Source organism: Phocoena phocoena, chromosome 10 (assembly GCF_963924675.1).
Source record: "Phocoena phocoena chromosome 10, mPhoPho1.1, whole genome shotgun sequence".
Classification (NCBI taxonomy): domain Eukaryota; kingdom Metazoa; phylum Chordata; class Mammalia; order Artiodactyla; family Phocoenidae; genus Phocoena; species Phocoena phocoena.
This window is the reverse complement of record NC_089228.1, coordinates 38,582,538-38,610,282: the sequence shown is the minus strand read 5'-3', so window position 1 is coordinate 38,610,282 and position 27,745 is coordinate 38,582,538. Positions and strand designations below refer to the sequence as shown.

At 46.0% G+C, this 27,745-nt stretch overlaps 1 protein-coding gene across 1 annotated transcript in view; it reads left to right on the top strand.

Annotated features, from left to right (window-relative positions):
- BSN (bassoon presynaptic cytomatrix protein) overlaps positions 1 to 27,745 on the top strand; it is an 84,509-nt gene that overhangs the window by 21,307 nt on the left and 35,457 nt on the right. The window contains exon 2 of the mRNA XM_065885798.1: positions 27,183 to 27,591. Within this exon, the coding sequence (XP_065741870.1) occupies positions 27,183 to 27,591 (409 nt within the window). The remainder of the gene's footprint in view (positions 1 to 27,182; positions 27,592 to 27,745) is intronic.

Below are 27,745 nucleotides of genomic sequence, written 5' to 3'. Positions count from 1 at the left end.
TATCCATTAACAGTCATTTCTTATTCTTCCCCACCCCCAGGCTTAGGCAGCCACTAATCTATCTGTCTCTATAGATTTGCCTATTCTGGACATTTCATGATTAAATAGAATCATGCAGTATGTGGTTTTTTGTGTCTGACTTCTTTCACTTAGCATGTGTTCAAGGCTCATCCATGATGTAGCATGTGTCAGTACTTCATTCCTTTTTATTGCCCAGTAATATTCCATTGTATGGATATACCAAATTTTATTCCCTCATAGGCTCATGAACATTTGGGTTGTTTCCACTTTTTGGCTTTGACTATTATGAGTAATTCTGTTATGAACATTTGAGTACAAGTTTTTCTGTAGACATATGTTTTAAATTCTTTTGGATGTATTCCTAGGAGTAAAATTGCTGCGTCATTTGGTAACTCTACATTTAACATTTGGAGAACTATTGGACTTTTTTCTAAAGTGACTGTACCATTTTACATTCCAAACAGCAGTGAATGATGGTTCCTTTTTTTCCCACATCCTTGTGAACATTTGTCATTATCTTTCTTTTTGATTTTAGCCATTCTAACGGGTGTGAAGTGGTATACATTGTGGTTTTGATTTGCATTTGCCTAATGACTAATGATTTAAACATATTTCATGTTACTGTTGTCTATATCTTATTTAGAGAAATATCTATTCAAATCCTTTGCCCATTTTTAAATTGGGTTGTCTTTTTATTGTTGAGTTGTAGAAGTTATTTGTATGTTCTGGATAATAGACTCTTGTCAGAGATTTGATTTGAAAGTATTTTCTCCCATTTTGTGATTTGTCTTTTTACTCTCTTAATGATACATTTACAGTAAAAAAAGTTTTTAATTTTGATATAGTCCTATTTACCTATTTTTTGGTCACTTGTGCTTTTGGTTTTGTATCTAAGAAACTATTGCCCAACCTAAGGTCATGAAGATTTTCTCCTATGTTTTCTTTTGAGTTTCACTTACATTTAGGTCTATGATCCATCAGAGTTAATTTCTATGTATGGTGTGAGGTAGGAGTCCAACTCCATTCTTTTGCATATAGCTATCCCAGCACCATTTGTTGAAAAAACTGTTTTTTCTCTGTTGTATTTTCTTGGCCTCCTTATCAAAGATCAATTGACCATACACATATAAGTTTATTTCTGGACTCTCAATTCTATTCCATTAATCTATATGCTTATCCTTATGCCACTACCACACTGTCTTGATTACTGTTGTATTGTAGTAAGTTTTGAAATTGGGAAGTGTGAGTCCTCCAACTTTGTTTTTTCTCAAGACTCTTTTGACTATTCTGGATCCCTTACATTTCCATATGAATTTTGGAAATTCCATATGAATTTTGGAAAGGAGAGGCTTGTCAATTTCTGCGAAGGAGCCAGCTAGGATTTTGACACATTGCATTGAATCTGTAGATCAATTGGGGAATATTGTCATCTTTACAATATTAAGTTTGATGCATAAACATGGATGTCTTTCTATTTATTTAGATCTTTAATCAATTTCAACATTTTGCAGTTTTCAGTGTATAAGTCACATTTTTTGTTTGTGTAGCTTATTCCTAAGTATTTTATTCTTTTTGATGGTATTGTAAATGGAATTGTTTTCTTAATTTCAGTTTTGTATTGTTCATTGCTAGTGTATGAAAATAAAATTGACTTTTGTATGTTGATCCTGAATCCTGCAACCTTGCTAAACTAATTTATTGGTTTGAATAGTTTTTTAGTGGATTCCTTAGGACTTTACTATATTCAAGATCATGTCATATGCAAATAGAGATAGTTTACTTCTTTCCTTTTTTTTTTTGGCTGTGATGTGCAGCGTGCAGGATCTTAGTTCCCTGACTAGGGATTGAACCTGTGCCCTTGCATTGGGAGCATGGAATCTTAACCACTAGACTGCCAGGGAAGTGCCTACTTCTTTCTTTATAATATGACTGCCTTTTATTTATTTTCCTTGCCTAATTGCTCTGGTTAAGACTTCCAGTACTATGTTAAATAAAAGTGGTGAAAGTGGACATCTTTGTCTTGTTCCTGATCTTAGATGGAAAGTTTTAGTCTTTCACCATCGAGTATGATGTTAGCTGTGTTTTTTTCATATATGGCTTTTATCATGTTGAGGAAGATTCCTTCTGTGCTTAGTCTATTCCTAAATCAGCTTTTATCATGAAAAGATACTGAGTTTTGTAAAATGCTTTTTCTGTATCAGTTGATGTGATCATGTGTTTTTTTTTCCTTCATTCTATTAATGTGGTATATTACATTGATTGATTTTCAGATGTTCAACCATGCTTGTATTCCAGAAATAAATCCCATTTGGTCATGATGTATAGTCCTTCTAATAGGCTGCTGAATTCGGTTTGCTGGTATTTTCTTGAGGATTTTTGCATCTATATTCATAAGGAGATTGACTTGTAGTTCTTTTTCCTTGTAGTGTATTTGTTGATATGAATTCTTTTTCAGTGTTAGAGTTTACCAGTGAAGCCATCTGGACCCAGACTCTTCTTTGTTGGAAGTTTTAAAATTACCAGCTCAGTCTCTTTACTTGTTATAGGTCTATTCAAATTTGTTTCCTTTTGAGTCTGTTTTGGTAGTTTGCATCTTTCTTGGAATTTGTCCATTACATCTAAATTACCAAGGGCGGGCTTCCCTGGTGGAGTAGTGGTTAAGAATCCGCCTGCCAATGCAGGGCACATGGGTTCAAGCCCTGGCCTGGGAAGATCCCACATGCCGCGGAGCACCAAAGCCGTGCACCACAACTACTGAGCCTGTGCTCTAGAGCTCACGAGCCACAACTACTGAGCCTACATGCTGCAACTACTGAAGGCCTCGCCCCTAGAGCCTGTGCTCCACAACAAAAGAGGCCATCGCAATGAGAAGACCGCGCACTGCAATGAAGAGTAGCCCCCGCTAGCTACAACTAGAGAGAGCCTGTGCGCAGCAATGAAGTCACAACACAGCCAAAAATAAATTAACTAATTTTTAAAAATAATTAATTAAAAAAATTTAAAGTAATAAAATAAATTACCAAGGGCATATGATGTTCATAGTATTCTCTTGTAATTCTGTTTATTTATTTAAGATCAGTAGTGGTGTCCCTCTTTCATTTCTGGTTTTAGTCATTTGATCTATTTTCTTTTTTTTTTTTTGTGGTACGCAGGCCTCTCACTGTTGTGGCCTCTCCCGTTGCGGAGCACAGGCTCCAGACGCGCAGGCTCAGTGGCCATGGCTCACGGACCTAGCCGCTCTGCAGCATGTGGGATCTTCCCGGACCGGGGCACGAACTCGTGTCCCCTGCATAGGCAGGCGAACTCTCAATCACTGCGCCACCAGGGAAGCCCTTCTCTTTTTTCTTTATCAAAAGAATGTTTTTTTTGGTTTTGTTGATCTTTTCAAAGAAAGAGAATTTTTTCCTTGATTTTCTCTATTGTTTTTCTATTTTCCGTTCATTTACTTATGTTCTAATTTGTATTGTTTCTTTCATTGTACTTGTGTTTACTTTGCTCTTTTTCTACCTATTAAGGTGGAAGTTTAGGTTACTGATTTGAGGTCTTCTTCTTTTGAATATAGGTGTTTACAGCTATAAACTTCTCTCTGACCATTGCTTTTGCTGCATCCTATATATTTTGACATGCTGTGTTTTCATTTTCATTTCTCTCAAAGTATTTTCTAATTTCCCTTGTGATTTCTTCTTTGACCCATTGGCTATTTAGGAGTGTGTTGTTTAATTTACACTTATTTGTGAATTCCCTAAATGTCTTTCTGTCATTGATTTCTCTTTTTTTTTGGCTGTGTTGGGTCTTCGTTGCTGCACGCGGGCTATCTCTAGTTGCGGCGAGCGGGGGCTACTCTTCGTTGCGGTGCACTGGCTTCTCATTGCGGTGGCTTCTCTTGTTGAGGAGCCAAAAAAATTTTTTTAAAACGGGTATTGAAGTCTCCAGTTATTGTTGTTGAATTTTCTGTTTCTCCCTTTAATTCTGTTAGTTTTTGCTTCATGTATTTTGGCAGTCTGTTTCTAGGTGTATTTATGTTTATGTATATATGTATATATGTTTATAATTGTATATAATTAGATATTGTATATTAATTGTATATAATTATAATAATTGTATATAATTTAAATCTTTCTAATGAATTGAGTTTTTAAAATCAATCTTTATCTTCAGTAACATTTGTCTGTTCTATAGTCTATTTTGTCTAATATCAGTATAGCCACTCCAGCTCTCTTATGGTTGCTGTTTGTGTAATACTATTTTCCCATTAAAAATTTTAAGCTATTTATGTCTTTGACTCTAAAATGTGTCTCTTATAGATAGCATATAGTTGGATTTTAAAAGTCAAGTCTAATAATCTGTCTTTGATTCGATTGTTTAATTGATTTTTATTTAAATGATGTTATTGGTATAGTTTGATTTACATCTGCCAATTTGCTTTTTGTTTTCTATATGTCTCATTGCTTTTTTATTCCTCTTTTCCTCCTTTACTTCTTTCTTTTGTATTAAGTGGACACTTTTGGTTTAACATTTTAGTTCCTCTGATGGTTTTTAAATTATATAGGTTTAGATTATTTGTCTAGTAGTTGCTGTAAGACTTATACAGTATACATCTTTGTTTGTCAGAATCTGCTTCAGATTTATGCTTACTTAATTCCATTGAAATATAGAAACGTTACTCCTATACAGTTCTATTACTTTTCCCCCTTTTTGTGCTATTAGTGTTATACATACTGTATCTATATATATTACAAACCTAACAGTATGTCATTATAATTATTACTTTATATAATATTATGTAATGTTATATACAATCTTATATAGACCTTTTAAAGAAGCTGAGAGAAAAAGGGGAGAAAGTATATATTTGTGGAATTTGTTATATTAACTTTCTTATTTACTATTTCTTATTCTCCTCATTTTTTCCTGTGGATTCTAGTTACTAGGTGATGTCATTTCCCTACTTCAATACAGCTTTGTTCCCACCCACCTCTTTTGTGCTCTTTTTGTCAGACATATTACATTTCTATACATTATAAGCTCAACAACACATACAGTTTTATGCAATTGCCTTTTTATCAGTTAAGAGAAGAAATATGCAATTATACTTTCTTTTATGCTTACTTACGTAATTACCTTCACCAGCACTCTGTTTTTTTGTGTGTTTGAATTTGAATTACTGTGTGATATCACTTGTTATCTGCCTGAGGAATTTATTTTTTCTTTATCCCCTTAGTTTTACTAAGGTATAATTGACCTTTATTATTTCTTGTAAGGTAATTTGCTATCAACAGTTTTCTTCTGCTTTTGTTTATCTGAGAATGCTTTATTTTGCCTTCATTTAAAAAATATCTATTTTTCCAGAGATTTTTAAGCTCACTTTATATTTGTTATTAAAGATTGTTGACTCTGATAAGGTTGAGAACCAAAGGCACAGAGTAATATTATGAAATGATGAAATATCAACATATTTCTTATTCACAGTTTTTAAAAACTGTTAAAAATGTTTAAAAATTTTTTTAAATAGCAAGCCAATGGAGTAGGGTAATTTGAGACATATTTTTAAAATTGAAATTATTGTAGATTCACATGTGGTTTTAAGAAACAATACAGAGACGTTCCTCTTACGTTTTGCCCAGTTTCTCCCAGTGGTGAAACTGTAGTATATCACAACCAAGATATTGACATTGATACAATCCACCAATCTTATTCAGATTTCCCTAGTTTTACTTGTACTCACTTTATGTGTGCTTATTAATTAAGGTATACAATTTTATCACTTGAACAGATTTGTGTACCCACTACCACAGTCAAGATTCTGATCAGTTCCAACCACAAGGATCTCTTGTGTTGTCCGTTTGTTACTACATCCAGCCTCCCTCCTGCCCCTTCCCTCTATTCCATCCCTAATCCCTGGCAACACCAATCTGTCCTCCATTTTAAATGTTTTGTCATTTCAAAAATGTTGCACAAGTAGATTCATACATAACCTTTTGGGGTTGGCTTTTTTCACTTTTTTTCACCTATAATTCCATAGAGATTTGTCCAAGTTGATGTGTCAACCAATAGCTCATTCCTTTTTATTGCTGCATAGTACTTCATGGTATGTATGTACCACGGTGTGTTCAGCCATTCATTGTTGAAGGACATCTGAGCTGACTCCAGTTTTGGTCTATTAAAATAAAGCTTTTATGAACATTCATGCACAGGTTTTTTTAAAAAATTAATTTATTTGTTTATTTTTGGCTGTGTTGGGTCTTCGTTGCTATGTACGGGCTTTCTATAGTTGTGACAAGCGGGGGCTCCTTTTCGTTGCGGTGTGCAGGCTTCTCATTGCAGTGGCTTCTCTTGTTGCGGAGCATGAGCTCTAGGCATGTGGGCTTCAATAGTTGTGGCTCATGGGCTCCAGAGCGCAGGCCCAGTAGTTGTGGTGCACAGGCTTAGTTGCTCTGCCGCATGTGGGATCCTCCCAGACCAGGGATCGAACCCATGTCCTGTGTATTGGCAGGTGGATTCTTAACCACTGCGCCACCAGGGAAGCCCCCATGCACAGGTTTTTATGTGAACATAAGTTTTCATTTCTCAGGGATAAATGCCAGGAATACAGTGGCTGGGCCGTTTGACAGTTGCATGCTTAGTTTTTAAAGAAACTGCCAAACTGTTTTCCAGAGTGGCTATACCATTTACATTTCTACCAGCAGTATGTGAGTGATCCAGTTTCTTTGCATCTTTTCCAGCCTATGGTATTGTCATCATTTTTAGTTTAGTTATTCTGATTGTCATTGTGGTTTCAATTTGCATTTCCCTAATGGCTAATGATGTTGAACATCTTTTCATATGCTTATTTGCCATTTGGTCTGTTCGTGTCTTTTGCCCACTTTCTAATTAATTTTTTTTCTATTGAGTTTTGAGGGTTCTTTATATGTTCTGGATACTAGCCCTTTATTGGATATGTATTTTCAAATACTTTCTCTTACTCTGTAGCTTTTCTTTTCATTCTCTTTACATAGGCTTTTACAAAGCAAAACTTTTAAAATTTAGTGAAGTCCAGTTTATCAATTTTTCTGTAATGGATCATACTTAAAGTATCAAATTTAAGAACTCTTTGCCTAGCTAGATCTTGAAAATTTTCCTGACATTTAAGTTTATTGCCCATTGTGAATTAGTTTTATATGAAGTCTGAGGCTTAGGCCAAGGTGTTGTTGTTGTTGTTGTTTTCCTGTCTTCAATACCATTTGTTGAAAAGGCTATCCTTCCTCAATTGGTTGGTTTTGCACCTTTGTAAAAAGTCAGTTGAGCATATTTGTGTGGATCTATTTCTGAATCCTTTATTCTTTCCATTAATTTATGTGTCTATCCTTCTACTAATACCACACTGTCTTAATTAATACAGTTATATAGTAAGCCTTAATATTGGATAGAGTAATTCCTCCCACTTTACTCTCCTTTGACAAGATTATTTTCGTGATCTAGGTCCCATGCTTTTCCATATAAATTTTAGAGTAAGGTTGTCTATGTCTATAAAAACTATTGGAATTTTGATAGGAATTGCATTAAACCTATAGATCAATTTGGGGAGAATTGACATCTTTTCTATGTTGAGTATTCTATTTCATGAGCATAGTATGCTCTTCCGTTTATTTAGGTCTTTGATTTCCTTCCTCAGCATTTTGAAATTTTCAGCTACAGGTTCTATAAATGTTTTTAAGTGTATACCTAAGTGTGTTATTTTCTTTGGAGTGATTGTACGTGGTATTGTGTTTTTACTTTTGATTTCTTCATGTTTATTGTTAGTATATAGAAATGGAATTGATTTTTATATATTTATTTAGTGTCTTGCAACCTTGCTGAACTTATTTAATAGTTCTATGATTTTTTTGTAGATTCCTTGGGGTTTTTAATGTAGATAATCATGTCATCTGCAAACACATACAGTTTTATTTCTTCCTTTCCAATCTGTATGTTTTTTATTCCTTTTACTTGCCTTATTACAGCAGCTAGAACTTGCAGTACTATGTTAACTAAGAGTGATGAGGGAGTGGCTGGAAGGGAGGGCTGGACTGAGGGACGTCCAGACATCAGGTTGAGTGGGGTGGTGAGACCAGAGGTCAGAGGGCTTGGAATGGCAGGCAGGATTTGGACTTGAGTTTGTTAGGAAAATTCTTCTGGCTACTGTATGTGGCATTTGTGGAGGAGGCGAGCCTGGAGCCCAGTAATGAGTGGAGGCTATAGTCACCGCCCAAAGCCCCATCTTGGAGCCAGTGACAGAAATTGTTGAACATGGGTTTGAGACAGAATAATGGCCCACGGGGAGTGAGGAAAGAGTAGGTGAGGAGCCATCTTTAAGTCTAGGTCAAGGCAGGACAAGAAGCCCCAGTTCATTTTCCTCACTCCTGTGATGTAGTCAGTGACCAGTGGCAGAAACCAGCTCTGTATCAGAAAAGCTCCTCTGGGAGAGCAGAGAGGAGAGTAAGTTCTCCAAGAGGAAGGAAAGTAGGGAGGTTCCTAGGCTCCAGAAAAAGGAAGCCATGGTGGGGGGCGGGTAGCCTGGAAGTATGGCCAGGAAAATTGGAGGGACTGAGGAAGTGGTCTGCAGTGCAGGTGGCAACCATCCGAGCTGCCTGAACATCACACATGAGACCTTCTCCCTGAAGGTTCTTCAGAAGTTAAGGAGGTCCTTACTTGTACTCTTGGTCATGGCAGTGTCCAATGGGCTCAGCTCTGCTTTCCTTTCTGAGGCCTCGTGAGATATGTGAGTGACCAGAAGCCTAGAAAGATCTTAGTAAGAGCATGGTTTCTTGGAGGTTGGTCTTCTGAGTGTAACACCTGTTCCAGCGCTATCTTGTGGTTCTGTGTCTTGGCCAAAAAATTTGCAGGTGAAGTAAGTCTAGAGCTGCAAACAGAGGCCAAGGCTCTGATGGTAGTCCCTGGGGCAGAGTCTCCTGGATGTCATTTTCCTCACTGAAGTCGCTCCATGATGTCTCAGAGTGAAGGCTGAGTCTCAGTCTAGCCTGGTTTATATCCAGTCTCAGAAAGATACCAGACAGTTTTCCAATTTTTTGTATATATCAATCACTAGCATTGTTTGTTTCTGAAGAATTTATACTTTTATTTCTCAATAGGAGGTAATTATTAGATTTCTGAAAAATGCGGGATTTGTTTAAATGAGTCACAGCATTTGGCTGAAATAGAGAGGACTCCATCTGTTGCTTTTGCGTGGTCTCCAGTTCTGTTCTCTGTGACTAAGCTATAAGGGAAGCAGGAGAACTTGGTGTTCTGTGAGCTAACCATGACTGACTGTCAGACACAAGCCTCACCAAGTAAAGATATGGGAAAGAGGACCCTGTTTCCTGAGAGCTTCTCAACTTGAGATCTCTGCAATTAGTCACTGTGTTTGGGTGAGACGGGGTTGGGGGCAGGAGCCAAGGGCTCTTTGTCCACTGACCTCTGGCTCTTTCATTAGTGACAGGTCTTTCTCATGTGCAGAGTGAAAGAAGAGGTATCCTGTGAGTCAGGGGCACAGCATGTGAGATTCTCACACCCCTGCAGCTCCTGTGAGGGGTAGCTGCTCTGTGGGTGGGGTGAGTTGCTCCCAGAGCTTTGTGCTCAATCAGCAGATTGGCCTGCCCTGCTTAGCTGCTCATATACCTGCCTCTCACTGGGCAGCTGGGGCCTGGCCTTCCGCACCCACTGGAGGGGCTGGGCCCATAGAGTCTTGCCCCACCTCTGCTGGCTCCTCCAGAACCAACAGCCTGGGAACTCTTGAGCGGCACAGGTGCTACTCCACTGCTCTCTTCTTCTGCCCTAGCCCTGGAGACCTTGTTCTGAGCTGTCGCAGGAAGTGCCCTTTCCTCTGTGACGCAGCCTCATCTCTGCCTGTAGGTGGTGTGCTGCCTGGCTTGTGTGTAACCTCAGTGGATTCCTCCTCCTGTGGGGCCAGTTGTAGTGGCTGTGTGGTCCTGTAAGCAGATGCCACCAGCTTAGCCTGATTCCTTCTTCCCAACTGCACAGGGTGTATCACAGGAGTTGCCTGTCTGTTTGTTTGTTTATTTATTTATTTATTTATTGGCTGGATTGGGTCTTAGTTGCGGCACGTGGGATGTTTTGCTGCGGCGTGTGGGCTCTTTGTCACGGTGCACAGGCTCTTCATTGCGGTGTGCAGGCTTCTCTTTAGTTGTGGCGCGCGGGCTCAGTAGTTGCGGGTGCACGGGCTCTCTAGTTGTGGTACGTGGGCTCCAGAGCATGTGGGCTCTGTAGTTGTGGCGCGCGGGCTTAATTGCCCCACGGCATGTGGGATCTTAGTTCCCTGACCAGGGATTGGACCAGCGTCCCCTGCATTGCACAACGGATTCCTCACCACTGGACCACCAGTGAAGTCCCAGGAGTTACCTGTCTAGATTGGCACCCTAGGCAACACAGGCCTGCCAGGATGCATCGTGATTACCGAATTAGCAAGTGACCAGATCCTTTTCCAGGAGTGAGCCTTGTGTGAGGAGTGCTGAGTGGACCCCGCTCCACTGCTGGAGACAACCCAGAAGCCATTTGCTACAGTGATACCAGTAGCTCTGAAGGCCCAGGGAGATAGATTTCTGTTGGCCATTCTTTTAGCAGGTTTTTGGTGAGCCATACTGTCACTCTGTGCTGAAACTCAAGATCTGACTCAGCCCAAAAAAGTGTTCAGCTGACCTTGCCAGCTCCCAGCGAGTGCAGAGGCCCCCACCCCAACAACCCCTTCATTTTGGGTTAGGTGCTTCCCTTTCCTGGTACATCCATGAAGCAGCTTCTCCCTCCCAGCAACAAGCACCAGTTTGCTTTGACCCTGTGAGGGGTCTGTGCAACACCCTGTGGCTGGTGTTCGGACCACTAGCCTCTGACTGGGCCTACACTGGCCTCTCTGGTTTGCTCTAGCTTCCTTAACTGTAGCACAATAAGATATCCTAGGCTTAACAATTCTGCCCCTGACAATGATCCTGAGGATCATCCTACAGCAGTCCTCAGAGACCTTCCTCATCCCTTTTCACAGCTGTGGAGAATTCCATTATGTTGTTGGACCACAGTGTTATTCAGCCAACTCCTACTGAGGACTTTGGGGTTATTTCCCGAGCTTTGCTGTCACAAATCGTCCCAAGATGAATTTCCAAGTGCATGTGTCTATTTTATTTATGTGTGTAACCATCATCTCCATCTAGTTCTAAAACATTCTCTTCACCCCAAAAGAAAACCCCATACCCATGAAGCAGTTGCTCCCCATTTCTTCCTCCCCCAGCCTCTAGCAACTAGTAGTCTGCTTTCCCTCTCTATTGATTTACTTATTCTAGATAGTTCATGCAAATGAAATCGTAAAATATGTAGCCTTTTGTGTCTGGCTTCTTTTTTTTCTTTTATAAATTTATTTATTTATTTTTGGCTGCGTTGGATCTTTGCTGCTGCGTGCGGGCTTTCTCTAGTTGTGGTGAGCAGGGGCTACTCTTCCTTGCGGTGTGTGGGCTTCTCATTGCGGTGGCTTCTCTTATTGCGGAACACGGGCTCTAGGCACGTGGGCTTCAGTAGCTGTGGCATGCGGGCATAGTAGTTGTGGCTCACAGGCTCTAGAGCACAGGCTCAGTAGTTGTGGCACACAGGCTTAGTTGCTCCGCGGCACGTGGGATCTTCCTGGACCAGGGCTCGAACCTGTTTCCCCTGCATTGGCAGGCGGATTCTTAACCACCGAGCCACCAGGGAAGTCCCTCCATTCCTTTTTAAGTCTGAATAACATTCCATTGTATGTATATACCACATTTTGTGTATTCATTTACCCATCCATGGGCTTTTGGGTTGTTTTCACCTTTTGGCTGTTATGAATAATGCAGGGATCCTTGAGTCTTAGCAGCCTGGTGGACAGGTAGAGCAAAGACATGTAGACAGGCACTGAGATGAGGTGCAGAGGCTCGGGAAGGAGTCCAGAAGCAGGGTCTGCTCCCATGCCCCAGGGTGTTTGCGTGGCTTTGTTCAGGTGTCCCCTCTTCTGAGGGTCATCCCCCTCCTTCCTCATTTGTATTGTTCTGAACGAGTCAGGCTTATCCATTTGTCTTCTTGGTCTTTGCCTGTCTCTGCACCATAAGGCAAGTTCCATGAGACGAGTGGCCTTGTTTGCCTTGCTCACTGCTAGGTAACCAACATCTGTAGTGCAGCCCAGTGCCAGGTACCCTGGGGCCCTTGATAAAAAGGGTCTAATGTTCGGTGAAGCCTCACACTTGTGCTGCCATGGCCGCCATCGTAGCCTTAACCCCTTTCGTCTCCCCAGCTTGCATTTGGATCTGCACTCACCACGTGCTCTGTCCATGTCATCCCAAACTATCCTGGGTCCCCAGCACCTTCTCAGACATTGCCCCCACCTTCTGCCAGGTGAGAGCCTGGCTATGCCTGAGGTTGCCGCAGTCCCCTCAGCCCCTCGGCAGGGCTCTGCAGACCCACACTCACTTGCGTGTCCCTCCTGGCCAGGGGGCCTTTGGGGCTGCATGAGCCTGGCCCTTAGACCCTGGTCCTTCCTCTCTTGTCAGCCACAGGCCATATGGTTCTACCACTTTCTCTCCCTCGGCCTTGCTGGCTGGACCTCTCATTACTTCCCACTTCCCTGAAGATTTTGGCATCAGAATCCCAGGCTTCCTGCCCACTCCCCTTGCTGTAAGCCAGGGAAGGAAGGAAGGGAGGAAGGAAAGAGCTAATGTTTTTCTCAGTGCCTACTGTGCACCTGGCATTGCTCTTCCTCAGACTGGGGTGACCCTTGTCGCTCTGTTGGCTTAGGCTGGCCTGGGCACTCTTGGCGGGGACACAGGGCTGGGCTAGTCCCTCAGGGCATTTGCCCTTCCCCTTGGGAGCAGACCTCCTGGACAGGGTCTTACTCATTACTCAGGGCTGTAACTCCATGCGCCATGAAAAGTGTGGTCATACATGTGCTGATGTGCTCACACACGTGTGCGTGCAGTGCACTGCACACACAGGAGCGCACACTAGTGCCCCACACTCACACATGTGCATGCACAGTCACACAGCATCTCATCAGGCTTTTTTCTTGGGTCTTAATCACCACCCTCAGACTCACATTTTCCTTTTGAGTACATCTGTCTTAATGGATTTTAAGCACAGGTAGCTGAGTTTAACACTCTGGACATGTGAACACGTATCAGGTAGGAACATGGGCATCCCTGAGCCTCTGCTGGTCAGATGCTGAGCCTTGGGAAGGGGAAGAGAGTAGGGAAGGGAGCTCCTGGTGGTCAGCCCGAGGAAGGACCTCTCCTGGTCAAGGGTCCCACCTGAAAGGGACTTTTCCTCCTTGGATGGAAGATTCTGGCCTTAGGCCAGGCCCAGGGGGCCTTGCAAGAGAGTTAGCTACCCCATGGCAGTCTGGGCACTGGGGTGTGTGAGGGTCAGCTCCTCAAGCAGGAGGAAGGAATAGGCACATGAGGTGAAGAGGGGTGGGGTGAGGGAGCTGCAGGAGGCCTCCCTAGCCTCTCATGTTATTGGGAAATCTCTACCAGTGGCAGGCAAAGCTCCCTGAGGGACTCGTAGGTGAAAATCCAACAGGAGGGATCTAGAAAGGAACCCACAGCACATTCATGGCCCTCACAGTCTAAGGGAGAGAGAGGCTCAGGAACCAAAGTGCCACAGGTAGATATTAGATTTCTCATTCTGAGTTAGATCCCTCAGAAGTGAAGGGCAAGAGAACCACAGAGGAAAGACTGCGGAGTTGGCAAAAAAGGAAAAAGAGCCTCCATCCATGTACATTTTAGGCTGACAGGGAAGGTGGAACAGTGGGCACAGTGCTGTTGAAGGCTGGAAGGGTGGTGGGTGGCTTTCCTTTTACAGTTTCCTTTAATGAAGAAGGCATGTTTTTCCTGCTGGAATCTTGAGTCTCATTTACCATCTTGAGATGTCGTTTTTTGTCATTCTGATTTTTTTCACAAGCCCTGTAAAGAACTGCATTCACTAGATCAACACTTCCTTAGCACAGACCCCATTTGGGCTTGGGTGTTTAGTCCTCTGCTGCATGCAGGTAGGGCAGGGAGAGAGGCCAAAGAGCTGCCCTCAGGCACCTCAGGGAGCTGCCCTGTGTGAGGCTGTGGGAGTCTGCAGGAAGGTCTACAGCAGGTTTCTGGGGACTGGGGACTCTGGGGAAGGTCCCAGAGAGGGCAGGATGCTTGAGCTGGGTTTTGAAGTTGACTTGGAGTTTAAGGAAAGGGCCTTCTAGAAAGAGAGCAGAGCATAAGCTGGGAGGAGTGAGGGTCAGCTGAGGAGCCTCAGGACTCCCTGCCTGAAGGCAGTGCAGAAAGAGGAGACTGCGGGTGGGAGGACCCCATTGTAGAGTGCTTTGAAGGCAGAGGCCGAGTGTATCCAGGGTGGGGTGACAACATGGGTGGGGCTGGTGGCATTTCCCTTGCACCTGTTTCAGAGGTGGGAAGAGTGAGCACTTGGCGCAGTGTGGCTTGTGCGATTGTGGCAGCTGCCTCATGGGCTTTCTTTTTTTTTGGCTGCACCGCAGTGGCATCCTAGTTCCTAGGATTGAACCCGTGCACCCTGCAGTGGAAACACGGAGTCTTAACACTGGGGACCACCAGGGAAGTCCCCAAATGGGCTTTCTGAGTGAAACTCCTGAACAGGGCCTACCCTGGTATCTCTGTCCTGGACTTCAGAGTCCTTTCTGCCCCCAGACTGTCTCTCATCAGCCTCAGAAGTCTTGTGGCCCCAGGATTGTTGCAACACATTTACTATCTTCCAAGCCTGGTTGTGTCCGTCACCACCACACAGGACCGCTGATTCCCTAATCATTCACCCCAGGCCATCGGCCATTCAGTCCACAACTACTGAGTCCCCCTGTATGCCAGGCCCTGTGCCAGGCTCTGAGGACCAAGTGGTGACCCAGTGTGGAGGAAAGGCAGACTGCCCCCACTGCTCTCTGGAAGCCTGTCCCCTTCCCCGCATCTTCCTCCAGAGTTTTCTCTACCTGTACCAGCCCACATCCGTTTCTCCTTCTGGGAGTCCCCGAATCCGCCACCCCTCCCCACCACACAAACATGCCTGCACATTTAAGTTCTAATTATTTTGTGTATGGTAAAGTTTTGTGTATGAGAACACTTGCTTTGAGTTCTCTTGATTGTAATAAATTTGAAATTGCAAGGCAGAGGTTTTGTTCAGAGGCTTTCCTCCTCATTTCATTACCTGTTATTTCCGGTGCTGCAGGCCCTTTGTCCAAAGGCAGCATTCTTTAGCGGTTGGAATAGCCCTGCGCAAGAACCAGCACTGTGCCCTGGGCTGTGGGAGCAAGTGACAGAAGGGCAAGCGCCGACAGGGTGACTTTGGGAGATAAGTAGGGATGGAACCCCTTCTATTTTTTCACTCAGCTGAAACCAAGGACCATGGATGATCCTCGGTCACAATTTTCTTTTACCATTTTTGGGTCACAGATAAGTTTTTCCTTATTGTATAGAAACATAAAAAGCAAGCAAGCTCTTACTAGTTAAAAAGTTTAAAAAATTTTAAATTAAAAAAAAGAGCAGGGCTGATATCTGGACAGAGAGGTTTTTAACATGGAGTGGGCAGACGTTACTTTGGTGTTTCTTTCTCCCCCCAAATACACAATAGACATAGTTTTTGGATCCCCCTTGCTTTCCATGAGAAGGGAGTTAAGGGGTCCTCAGGCTAGGTGGGGTTTCCCTGCAAGTCTAGAAGGGCAAGCTCTGGGAAGCCTCATACACTTGAGGTTTTTTCAGGTCCAGCCCAGTACCCTGCGCACAGCAGGTGTTCAGCCAGTTCACATATTAATGATGCAGGCACTGGCTTATCTTACTAACTGCATTGTTGGCCCCCATCTTCCTTTCAGTGCTTGGATCGGGGCGGGCATGGAGCATCTTTGTGGCTAAGGGTGTGTCCCGGCAGTCCCTGAGGACAGGCTGACGGCTGAATCCACTGCACTGGGTCTGAAGACAGGGCAGAAGCTTGTCAAGCTTTCTGAGCCAGAGTCCTGGCTTCTGCCGTGTTGGGGTTGGAGTGGAGAGACTGGGGCCTGCTGCCTCCATTGTCACAAAGACTTGCAGTTTTCTCTTATCTCCTGGTTTCAGCAGAATTTGGAAGAGAGCTGACAAGCATAGTGCTTTCCCCTTGGTAAAAGGCTGTAGTAGTAGAATTTGCTGGAGTGAGAAGCAGGGGAAAAGCTGGCTCAGCTTTATGTAATGACTCCTGACTCCTGATTAGAGCTTCCTAGCTTTAAGAGTCCTCTCCCTGAGCCAGAAAACTGGGACGCTTCACAGCTCAAAGTTGTCCCTGTGTGGGGTCCCCATGCAGATGTCTGCAAGCCTGGGGCTGGGTGGGGGTAGGAACCTCGGTGGCTTGGGCTGAATTCCTGGGCCACACCTGGGAACCATGGCACTCCCTGAAGACAGGGTTGGTAAATGAGAATCAAGGGCCGGCCTGGGGCCAAAGATCTTGAGAAGGCTGTAGAGAGGGGGCTAAGAATTTGCCTGTCCACCATGTGTGCCCTCAGAAAGCTGAGCCTGGGAGGGGAGTTCATGGGGGTATGTGGCGGGCCTGGAGGTGCCATTGAAGGGTACCCTGGTCACCACAGGCTGGAAAAGGCCAGGGGGTGCCTTAAAATTCAAATGCTGTATATGCTGTAGGTCTTAGTACAGGGATGTGTTGGGATTTGCCCAGATGAATGTCAGCATCCTGGGTTCAGTCCTTATGGTGCCCAAAGGGAAGAAGAGTCCCTAAGGTTGGGGCCTTGTTTCCTCTGGTGTCCCAGGTCAGACCACCTGGAAAGCCTAGGAGGTGACGGGGAGAGCCTTTGAGGAGCTGCTGACCTGGGTCTCATCTCTGGGCGGTGACTCTGGTCTTGCCACCTGCCTGCCTCCTCTTCCTTCCTTTGGCCCTCTTGGCTCCCAGCGTGGGCCCTCACCTCTCCTGTCTCCCTCAAGAATCTCCTACTGATGAGCTTTACCCAAGTCTGGTGAATAAGTGGGAAAAAGGCATTAGGGCACTAAAAGCAGTAATGTTCCCCTCCTACTAAGTTCTAGCTAAAGAAGCCAGCTCCTCTATGCACTGTAGTAAAACCCAGTCTTTGGATCCTTTCCCCTTGGAATTTGTGGTAATTGGCTGAACCAGACCTTTGTAAAAGATGATTGATATAAATATGACTGTTTAATTCACCTAAAATAAGAAGTTGCTTTCAAGCCCTACCAGAGTCATTTCCTATAAATCTTGCCTAATTACAAATTATCTTTCGTCAGTTGTTTATAAACAACCTGTGTGAACTTCTGCTTCCTTTGACTGGCAAACAGGGATTGCACCCACATTAGATTCTGGGAATCCCTGCCCTTATAGGGTGCTCAGTCTGACCTAAGGGACACTGTAAACAGATAGTGCCTTGCAGGGGCAGCACTGGGACCAGGCCAGAGGGGGACGCATAGGGAGGGAGACCCCAGGAGGCTCCACACCAGAAGTCAGGTTGGAATGGTGCTGTGGAAGTGTTCAGCCAGCCCTCTGGAGAGCCTGTGGGCGTGGATGCAGGAAAGCCCCTGGCCTGTTGGGGAGCTCCCAGGCCTCAGGCAGGGCTTGTGTTAGGGGACGTGTGGGTGATGCTTGAGAGACAGGCTGGTGTAGTAGGCCCAGACCAGCCATTGAGGAGTTTGGACTCCATGGGCTTTAGGAGGTCCAGTGCCTTCTGAGAGCAAACAAAAATGTTTATGAATGTGTACTTTTCTTCTTCTTAAGGATAAGATCTAAAGTTTTAAATCAGATTTATAAAGGGACCATGCTTTAGAAAACTTAGAACTTGCACAGGTGAAAAGCCAGAAAATGGCATTTGTTTTGTGTTGTAAAATGTCTTTCTGGTTAAATACGATAAATTAAAAGCATCTCTTTGCTCAGTCTCCTTACTGAACTAACCAAAAACTGCAAGAAGAATAAGAAACAGAAAATGGGCTTCCCTGGTGGCGCAGTGGTTGAGAGTCCGCCTGCCGATGCAGGGGACATGGGTTCGTGCCCCTGTCCGGGAGGATCCCACATGCTGCAGAGCGGCTAGGCCTGTGAGCCATGGCCGCTGAGCCTGCACGTCCGGAGCCTGTGCTCCACAATGAGAGAGGCCCACCTAACGCAAAAAAAAAAAAAAAAAAAAAAAAAAAAGAAAGAAACAGAAAACTCTCTTCAACAAAACAAAGGAACACCTATATGTAAGAATGCAATGAACAAAGAATGGTTTCCAAACACAGGGAAAATTAGTTCTGATGAGGGAGGGCTACAGAAAGGGAAATTTGCCTCTGTGGAGCTAGGGCAGGGAGGTCAGAGTCCAGAGGGCCAAACCCAAGAACCACCTTCTTGGACTGGTTAGCAAAGCCACCATATGTGGGGACGTTTAGGAGTGTCCCTGAACCCTGTGTGATGCCAAGAAGTTACTAGGGAGGTGGAGTTGCTCAAGGAGTTGAGCAGATTCGGGGTGGGGGAGTGGGGGGGAACCATGGGCTGCCAGCAGCCTGAACAATGGAAAGACAAAGGAAAGTTAAAGTAGGTGTAATTGGTATCTCTGGAGAGGAGAGCAAAACAAATGGAACAGAGAAATATTCAAAGGTATAATTAATAGAAAACGTTTCCCCCCTGCAGTAAAGGAACACATAAATCTTTAGTTTGAAAGAACATACTGAATTTCAGGAAAAATAGATATGGAATATTAAGTTACTAAACTTCAAAGAGAAAAGGAAAAAGAGTTCTAGAGCACCTAGAGGAAAATGTTAGTATACCTATAAGGGGAATTAATTGGGCTGGCCCAGAGCTCTCCACAGTCATAGTTAGAAAACACAGGGGCTGTACCTGCAAAGTCCTCAGGGAAAGGAACTGTCAACTGAGAATTTTACATCCAGCCAAGCTGTTGTTCAGATTTAATGACCACAAAGGTATGTTCGGACTTTCAAGAACTAGGGAACGTGGTTCCTATGAGCTCTTTTAGCATGAATGAATGAATAAAAAATTCTAGAGATACACTCCATAAGACATGAATGGGCAAGCTATGACTAGAGGACTAGTAACCCCTCAACAGAGTCCTAAGGGGGATGGCATCTACCACTCGCTTGTCCTCAGGTGAGCCATGGTTCACACAAGCACCACAGTGCAAGAGACATTCAGCTTTCAGAGTTACACCAAGCTTATGGCATTTGATGGTTCAGCTGACTGATGCCCACACACAGCTCTTGTGACTCTGGGAAGACCACAGATTGGAGGTGAAAATGGGACCAAGGGAAAGGTCAGAAGTAAACACTACATGCATCCTCTGGTCTCTTTCGGGGGATGAATTTGACCCGAGGTGGGTCTGGCCCAGTTCTGAATGAGACACTCCTGGAAGCTGGGTATCACTTGAGGCAGGTCTGAGGGTCTGGTTTGGTTCTGCATCATGGATGACAAGTTCATGGCCTTTGTGCTTATGTGCCCTACTCCTGGGTTCATGACAGACCTTTCTAATTGGTGGCAACAATCTTTCCCACTGATCTTTCTCAAACCCAGCCCTCCAGGCAGTCTCTACCAATTAATGGGGTTGGAGGAAAGTTACCTTTATTTCCCATCCTTGTTCTGGATTCTGGAGACTGACTGGACCTAAAGGGAACCAAGGCCAAATCAGATTGTCCTGAGAAATGCTCTCAACCTAGTGGACCCAGATAGGCCTCAAGGCTGGGGAATGAGGTAGCCAGGACTTGCTTTCCTTACAGTTACGGCCTGGGTCCCATCTTGCTCTCAGCCTCCTGCTGGTGTCTCCCCTTATGCTTCCAGCTTCCCTGGGGCTGTGTCTGATGGCAGCAACTCTTATCCCTACCAGGGACCCATGATCAAAAAGGCAGGAGGCCACTGGCCTGAAAGCTAGGCAGGTCAAGAAATATTTTCTTGTGTGAAAACTGGCATTTTTTTAAAACTCAAACTTTCTGAATTCTCCCATCCATTCCTGAGAGAGTTGCTCCAGGACCCAGGACCTAGATCCTGGTGCCCACCGTTCTGCAGCCCCTGCTTCTCTGCCTGGATACATGGGGGCTGCTGGGCTGGCCTAGAGGTCCTTCCTGGCCTGGACCTTAAAGGAGAAATCCTCCCATAGCATCTTCCTGGCCATAATTGCCTGTTATAGAAAGGTCAGCCAAGAATTTATCAAAACCTTGTTTGAAGCTGTGGGAACTCTTCCGGCTGCTCTTAGAAAAAGTTTCTTTAAATTCACTCCCCTCCTGGTGAGCAAAGGCAGCCATTTATTTGTGTGAAATATTTCTCTTTCAAATATTCAACTGGAGGTGGCGGGGGGCATGCTCTAGAATGCTGCCATGTGGACCCCGGCCTAGTTTTCCCTTGGGAGCTCACACGGTCTCTTCCTGCTTTTCCTGCCAGTCTGCCCAGCCTGAGCAGGCCCTCCCTGACTGCAGCCGCCAGAGGGCCTCCAGGCTCCTTCCCACGTGGACTAAGGCAGCCACGGCTCTCCCTGGTGGCCCTGCCCTTATGAACAAACCTGGTGTCTGAGCATCTTTGGTCACTGGAGCTTGTCGGCCTCATGCCTCTCTTGGGAGTTTCTGACAGAGGGGAGTCCAGCTTTTGACTGGATTATTCCTCCCGGCAGTGGTCATGGTATGGGACAGAAGGCCACAGGGGTACTGAGGAGAGCTGGTGGGGAGGCCGACGGGATTGGTCTTGTGGTGGGAGCTCCTTCCTGCCCTGCTAGCTAGCTTTAAGACTTGTTTCTGATTAGTCAGTAGCCTTAAATGCTGAAAGGGAGGAAACCTGGTAGAAATACAGCAATTTTTACACCCTCTACCTTTCTTGGCCATCTTTTTAAAATATCTATCCTGGATAAGGCATTTTTAGTCTTCTGCTGCTTGTCTTCCAGCCACTCCTTCATAGCTCTGCCCTCTCCCTCCTTCTTCACCTGCCTGTCCTCCTGTGTCTTTTCCACTTTATGGCAGTGTCCCTCTCCCCTCCTGCTCACCTGTCCTCATCCCAGCCCTCCTCAAGGAGCAGGACTCCTGGAGGCTGCTGAGAGGAGCACTGGCCTCCAGGGCTCTCACTACTGATGAGCCATATCCATGAAGCCAGGTCTTCCCTGGGGCTGGGCTGGGTCCCGATTGTGGACACCTCCCTCCCTCCCTCCCTTCTGTGCCCAGTGGAGACCTTTGTTAAGGAAGGCCTCCTGGGGAGGGCATTCCTCTGCCCTCCCCAGGAGGCCCTAAGCTACTCCAACCCTGGCCCCCTTGGGACTCGTGTCCAGTAGAGTGTCACAGACAAATCTGGATCTCTGGCCATGGATGGGCCCTTGTGGTCAGAAGTATAGAGAACTGGCCTGTCCTGAGGATAGGGGACTGAGTGGGAGAGGGCTCATGGCCCTCGTGGGTGTGGCCTTTTCCTTCAGAGCTTCTGAGGCTTCTCAGCCCTCAGGGACGTAGACTCAGGAGCATGTTGTTGAATGCTCCTCCTTATGGGAACTTCTCTGACCCTGGGGGTTGTGTTCTTGTTGTTCTCCTTTCTCTGACCTCTCTGTTTCTGATACCCCTTCTGCTCCCATTAAAGTTGATGCTCCCCACAAATCTTTTCTGGACCACTGCTCTCCATGTGATCTTTATCCCCTGAGGCTCGCCTGTGAACTGAACCCTTAACTCTCTCAGATAAAAATATCTAGACTTGTCTGAATTGACCCCAAGCTCCAACCCATTTCCTGATGTTCCTTGGATGCCCCCCGAAGACCACCAACTCAGCAAAACCAAACTCAACCTAGTGATTTTGCCATTTCACTCCCCAGCCTCCACCCACCAATTGGCTTCTCTCCCTGGATCCTCCGTCTCAATCAAAAGAACCACTCCTCCCTAGACCCCAGGTCAGAATACCCCTGCTGAGCCTTCCCTCCCTCTTGGTCCCTGGACTATCTTTTGGGCTGTTGCCTTATTCTCACTGTCTCCCTACCTCCACCATCTCCCTGACACAGAGCTGGAGCACTCCCTTGTTTGAAAAGCTCGGAGGCCCTGCTCCCCTGGCCCTTCCTATTTTAGCTCTGAGCTTCCCAGGTAGTTCTGGTAGTTGGGTGCACACTGTTGCCAGGAGCTGTTCTAGGTGCTGAGAATAGCACTGACTTACACCTTGTCAGGCCTCTGGGCCGTTGCAGGTGCTTTCCCCTCTGCTTCAATTGCCCTTTACCTTGGGGAGAACAGCCCATCCATTAAGACCTGGTTTAGATGTCTCCTAGTCCTCAAAGCCTTGTCAGACTTCTGCCTTCCCTGGACTGTGTGGAGGTGTCTTACAGTGATTTGTTTGCACATCTGTCTCCTCTCTGGACTGGAGGCTCCCAGAAGACTGGATCCCTGTCTGATTCACTTTTTTAAAAAATGTACTTTAGTTAAATATTGAATAGGTATTTATAGAGGATATAAGAACACTGATAAAATATGTGTAAGATGTAAAGGATAGCAATACAACGAACACCTGTGGGCCCACCTTCCTTTATAAGAGACGTAATCCATTCTTACCATCAGTACCTATCACAGGGCCTGGAACTATCATTCCAGGGGTCAGTGAATCTTTGCTAATGACTGAATGCTCAAATGAATGAGTGAATGAATGTGGTTTTCTCTATGTGTCTCTCAGCGTTGCTGGCCAAACTCCAGGGGAAGTGGTCATAACAAAGTAACATCACTGCCCTAGCTCAGCCCTGCTCCGTGAGCTCACTGCACTGCCATATGACTTCCTGTTTACTTTGCCTCTACACTTATTGAGTGTCCACTCAGTGCCCAGCATGGTGCTACATGTGAGAAGCAAAATGTCAGGCCGCTTCTGAGGGAGTTTCCACTTAAACAGCTCTTCAGAAGAAAGAAAAAAGAATCCAAAGAATCCAAATTGCAGTGCTTCCCACCCCTCCATAGCCTCACCGTGCTCCCCCAGAGGTGGTGTGAGACATGGTTAGGGACATGGACTGGTGGCCTTGATATTGGAATCCCAGTGCCACCACTTACAGGTCATAATAGCTTTGCAAGTTCCATAACTTCTATGTGTGGCAGTTTCCTTGTCTATAAAATAGGCAAATTGGATCCTACCGCATGGATTTGCTATGAGGCTTAAAGGAGTTAATATGTGACAGGTGCTTGGCACATGTGGTGCTCATGATGAGGGCCCGATTAGTATCACCATCGCCGTGGTCAAGCTGAGTGTTCTATGTGGTGGGATTGGGGGTGCAGCCCCTGGCCAGAGAGGACTCCGGGTGTTGTTCCTGTCATTCTGTCCTGCGTGAGGTCAGATCCAGCGGAGGGCTGAGTGCATACCTGTCACATGCCATGTCTTCTAAGCTTGAACACATTTTGGGGCCACATTTTAATGTTCTGAGTCGTGATGTGACTGCAGTCCATCCATCCAGGAAACATCTCGAGCATCCAGCACGTGCCGGGCACTGTGCTAGGCTCCGGGGTGCAGCTGTGGAGAAAGCACAGAGGCCCTGCCCGCATAGCGCTGGCAGGCTAATGCAGGGACCACAGAGGGTGCACAGAAGCAACATACATAGTATATGATGAGTCGGAAGGTGCTCAGTGCCATGGAGAACAAAGAGGCAGGAGGGATGGAAGCTGCATTTTAAATAGGGTGATCCAGGAAGTGTCTCCAAAACGATGCCACCAGAGCAAAGACTTGAGAGAGCGCAAGTGCCAGCAGATGTAAATGCCCAGAGGCAGGAGTGGGCCTGGCGTAAGGGAAGTGGACACAGGGAGAGAGAGATAGTAGGAGATGAGGCTGGAGGGAAAGGGCTCAAATCTCATGGGGCCTCACAGGCCATTGTAAAGCCTTTGGCTTTTCCTGTGGGAGGGAAAGGAAGGTTTAAGCAGACAAGTAGTTTGATTTATGTATGTAAAGGATTATCCCAGCTGCCGCATGGTGAAGACTACCACATAGAGGGGCAAGTGGGAGCAACCCAGCTTGTGCAAAAAAAAAAAAAAAGAGGGCACAGTGATTGACGGGTGGAGCGAGGAGGCAGAGGAAGTGGCCAGACGCTGAAGCTCACAAGATTTACTGATGATTGACATGGGCTGAGAGAAGGGAGTCAGAGACTCCAAGGGGAAGATGAGGAGGGGCACATTTGTGGGAAGATCAGGGGCTCAGCTTGGACACAGCAAATTTGAGGTGCCTGTAAGACATCTCAGTGAAGATGTAGAGTTGGCAGTGAGCCAAGGGAGGAGCTCAGGGGAGGGGTCTGGGCCAGACACACATTTGTAGTTATCAGTGGGGAGTGAGAGTTAAAGCCTTGAGTCTGGGTGTGTCTTGAGCCTCAGGGGTTTGTGTACATTTGTGAAATGCTTGTGTGGACAAAAGCTAAGTCCCTGCAGTGTAGGAAGTGGGGTCCCTGGTTTGGGGCACGAGGAAGAACCTGCAGAAGAGCTTAGAAAGGTACGGCCAGGAGGGAGGAGGTCGCCCAGGGGAGGGTGGTGTTCCGGGAGGCCAGTGGAGAGCTTATTTCAGGAAGGATGGAATGCTCAGCGCTTTCAAGTTCCGCTGCTGGTCTGGGGATGATCAGGTGGGAGGAGGAACTGAGAAGCGACTGTCAGATTTGATGATGTGGAGGCCACCGGTGACTGTCACCTGAGTGATTTCTGTGGAAGGATGGGCAACAGCCAGGCTGTATTGGTTGAGAGGAAGGGAGGAGAGGAGCTGGAGGCCGTGAGTGGAGACCACTCTTTCAAGCAGTGTTGTTGTAAAGAGCAGCAGAGAAATGAGGCAGTAGCTGAGGGGGAAAGTGGGCCAAAGTTCTTTTTTCTTTTTCAAGATGGGAGACACATGTTTGTATGGCCATTGAAATCATCCAAATAGAGAGGTAAACATGGACGATGAAGGAGAGGGGAGAATTTGTGAAGGTGAGAAGTGGGCCTTGGGAATAGGAGACAGACAGGCAAACACAGTGGGACAGACGCCGAGAGGCCTTAAATGTACAAATTCCCCTCCAGTGGCTCCCGCTTTCCCTGCGAGATGGTGAGCAAGTCGTCAGTGACAGCAAGGAGAGGGAGGGACATGCTGGCGGCTTGCAGATCAAGGAGAGGTGTGAGGAATCATCCAGGAGACAGGAGAGTGAAGGGCTCATGGGCGTGTATTGTGATTGCCAGGTGTCAACTACAGTCACCGTATGATGTGTGAACACACATCAGGCCTCTGTGCAGGGAGCGTTGCCCTTCCAAGTGCAGACTTTGCTGGGTGCAATGGGCATTGTTTGTTTATTCACTGTCACCACAGCTGAGTTGAAAGTTAACTTGAATTTGGATCCCTAAGTGTCACATAAAATGTCCCCAGAAAGACTACATTGTGAGGCAACACTGAATTTAAAAAGTCACTGTGTACACGGAAGATTGCCTGTCACACCTCATGCAAAACAAACACAGTAGAAATTGCTAAGTTTCTCAGGAGAAACCACTGACCTTGCACAGCCTGAGAAGGGGCTACAGTCTCTTCACATATTATAAAGGGCTCTTCGTAGCTTCTGATTAGCTTTTTAAAAAAAATTTTTTTTAATTTATTTGGCTGTGCCATGTCTTAGTTGCGGCACACAGGATCTTTGTTGCTACATGCGGAATCTAGTTCCCTGACCAGGGATCGAATCCAGGCCCCCTGCATTGGGAGCGTGGAGTCTTAACCACTGGACCACCAGGGAAGCCCGTTTCTGATTGGCTTTCAAGGGCTGCTTTTAAATTCTAGCCCCAAATAATTTAAGTAAAAAATGAAATTATGAATTTAGCCAAGTGGGATTATTTCTTTACAATACCTAGAAATTAGTCTACTGAAAGGCCCTAGAGCCCAGGTTCCAGGTGTGGGCCAGAGATGGCTGCAGCCACCACCACACTGGGCCTCACAGCTGGTGGCAAAGGTGGCTCAGAGGGGCTAGACTCAGACTCTGGTTATCCCACTGAAGAAGAAAGTGGCAGGTCTGTGAGACTGGATGGATGGGTGTATTCTGTTGTTGGTTGATGGACATTCAACAGTGTTTCTTTTTCCTGGAAGAGTCTTTATTAGACCAAGGGTGTGTCTCTTCCCCAGCAGTTCCTCAGAAGGGAAGAAGGACTGCAGAGTGTCTTGAAGTGGGCCTCGCCAGGGAAGCTCCTCGTCTCCCCTCTGAAATAGCTTGTCCTAAGGCATCCTTCAGTTGGCTCCTGAATTTTTTTGGCAAGCAGATGGTCTTCATATAAAGGCAGCAAACTTAGAATCCCCTCCTATTAGTCAGACCCTACAAGGACCAGGAACACTGGGGCTGAAGGGGCCAGGCCAGGATGCTCCACAGGCGGCTGTGGCCGGGCCTCTGCAGTGGCTCTCAGCCAGGCTGCCCTGTCGCCTGGGTGCCAGTATCCACCCAAATGAATACAGACTGAAGCAAGTATCGAATTTCAGGGAAGCAATATGAAGCATTGCTTTTGGCTTTTTGTGCTCGACTTTTTTCAAATTGGAAAACTGGCAGAAATGAACTGAAATTGGGTCAAATGAGAAGGAATATAGGGCATTGAGTTTAGCCTGATGGTTTGCCAGTTAATGGAGATGGAATTAACTGGGCATTGGAGTGCCTTCCCACCCTCACCTGCAACTGCCCGGGGTCGGCCTCTGAAGTGGACAAGCCAGGATGTAACAGACCTGCCAGGGAAGTAGCTCTAAACTAGCTGCATGTTGAAATCACTTAGGGAGGAAAAAAATAGTAATGCCAGGGTCCTGTCCCCACAGATTTTGATGTAATTTGTCTGGGGTGCAGTCTGAGAGTCAGAAATTTTAAAATCAGCCTAGGTGTTACTGATATATAGGTTTAGAGCCTTGGTTTTCAAAGTGTAGTCTGCAGACTATAGTAAAGGCATCACCTTAGAGATTCTTTTTTTTTTTTTAACAGCTTTATTGGAGTACCTTAGAGATTCTTAAAAGTGCAAACTCCACCCCAGACCTACTGAATCAGACTCTGCACTTTAGTGGGATGTAAGAGGGGACACTCATGAGCCGATCACATGGCCTGGTGCTGACGGTTCAGGTCAGGGGACACTTGTCAGTCAGCACTCGGCCAGTGGGGGCTGTGATATGCCACTGGGCAGCAGAGGAGGGTGGCAACGGGGCTTGGCAGAGTCACCTAGGTTGGTGGAGACCTCTGCAGGGGACTTCTCTAAGGTATATCTCTAACATCGTCATTTTCAATGTCATTTCAGCGTTTCCAGGAGACTGGACCCCAAGGAGCCCCTGGGTAGCCAGAGAGCAGCTTCCCCAACCCCAAAGCAGCCTTCTTCTCCTGCTCCCAGCCGTGAGAGCCCCCAGGAGACAAGGGCACAGGGCCCAGCTGGCCAGGAGGCTGATGGCCCCCGCAGGACGCTGCAGGTAGACAGCAGGACGCAGAGATCAGGGCGGTCCCCCTCTGTGTCACCGGACAGAGGCAGCACCCCCACATCACCCTACTCCGTCCCCCAGATCGCCCCCCTTCCCAGCAGCACGCTGTGTCCCATATGTAAGACCTCGGATCTCACGTCAACCCCCAGCCAGCCAAACTTCAACACCTGCACCCAGTGTCACAACAAGGTCTGCAACCAGTGTGGGTTCAACCCCAACCCTCATCTCACCCAGGTAATCAGCTCTGCGCCGGCTTCCTCCATCCCACCTGCCTTCCCAGGCCTCCCCGGTTCCCCTTTTCACCAGCTCTCTTTTCCTGGTCATTTCCCTTGGCCATCAGCTTCTGTGTCTTCCCAGGGCTTGTATTCTGGCTCCCAGATGTGGTAGC